Source organism: Protobothrops mucrosquamatus, unplaced genomic scaffold (genome assembly GCF_001527695.2).
Source record: "Protobothrops mucrosquamatus isolate PMUCROS unplaced genomic scaffold, P.Mucros_1.0 scaffold4075, whole genome shotgun sequence".
NCBI lineage: Eukaryota > Metazoa > Chordata > Lepidosauria > Squamata > Viperidae > Protobothrops > Protobothrops mucrosquamatus.
The window spans coordinates 19612-20879 of record NW_015390006.1 but is presented as its reverse complement, the minus strand read 5'-3'; the positions used below and the strand labels follow the sequence as shown (position 1 = coordinate 20879).

General features: G+C 35.5%; 1 protein-coding gene across 1 annotated transcript in view; it reads left to right on the top strand.

Annotated features, from left to right (window-relative positions):
• Nucleotides 1–727: 727 nt before the first annotated feature.
• The window catches only part of LOC107298548 (zinc finger protein 501), a 14635-nt gene continuing 14094 nt past the window's right edge, over nucleotides 728–1268 (top strand). Inside the window, exons 1-2 of the mRNA XM_015827925.1 lie at nucleotides 728–1027; nucleotides 1064–1258. Coding sequence (XP_015683411.1) covers nucleotides 728–1027; nucleotides 1064–1258 — 495 coding nt within the window. The remainder of the gene's footprint in view (nucleotides 1028–1063; nucleotides 1259–1268) is intronic.

The following is a 1268-nucleotide window of genomic DNA, read 5'->3' as shown; positions in this document are numbered from 1 at the left end:
GATTTTCAACAACTGTAGAATCAAGGTGCAGCATAATAATTTGACAGAAACGAAGGGGGTCTGAATACTTTATGAATGCACTGTATATCCTTTTTGCATTCTTGACTTAATTTGGTATTCTCACAGGTCAAATGCTAATGGCTCTCAAAATGTTATCCATGTCATTTCCTCCTGCTTTTTTTTTTCTTTTTTCTTTGTTGCTGAGAGCCATTTAGATGTTTTGGGGCACAGCCTAAGTTTATATCTGTTTTGTGTTCTCAGTGTGGCATTTTTAACATTACAGTTTTCAAATCTAGTTTGATCCTAAATTTATCGTACCACAAATATGCATGACATCCAAACCTTTATAAAGCCTTTCCAGTTCTAAAATCCTGTTATTTCTGACTAACTCCCATTTCTTATCCAAACCACACAGCAGACTACAAAGTCCAATTTGAAATCAGGCAAACCAAATCTTCCCTTTTCCTTCGAACCATGGAGAATTTGATATTTAATTTACGGCTTTTCCCTTGCCATACAACCCTAGATTCATCTTCAAAATTTTCAATCTTCTTTTCTTTTTGAAGGTAATAATGGGGAGGAAAATGAAGATTCCGGAAAACTATTCCAAGTGATAAGTTGTGGATACAATACAAAGAACCCTACAATTCTAATGGAAATAGAAAGCCATGAGAGAAACCAGTCAAATAATTGGAATCAGGAAAGTTCATCTTCCATTCATGCACCAATGAAAGCATCTGTGGCCCAACAAGGAAAAATAAAGAACAAATATATTGGAAAATGTATAAAACCATTCAAAGACAAATTTGATGTAAATGAACACAATCAAACCCAAACCAAAGGAGAAGATTATATATCTAGAGACAATGGAAAAAATTACAAATGGACCTTGTCTCTTCCTCATAAAAATGGGTCCCGTACATCTCAAAAAAGAACCCAGGCAGAAGAGAAGCCCTATAAGTGCATGGAGTGTGGAAAGAGCTTTATTATGAACCATCAACTTATCTACCATAAAAAGATCCACAAAGCAAAAAAAACATATAAATGCAAGGAGTGTGGGAAGAGCTTTACTAGTAACAGTCATCTTACATGTCATCAAATGATCCACACAGGGGAGAAGTCTTATAAATGCATGGAGTGTGGAAACAGCTTTACGAACAGTAGAGAACTTACTTCACATAAAAGGATCCACACAAGAGAGATGCACTACAAATGCTCAGAGTGTGGAAAGTGCTTGAGCTCACTCAAAACTCTTTCTGTACATAAAA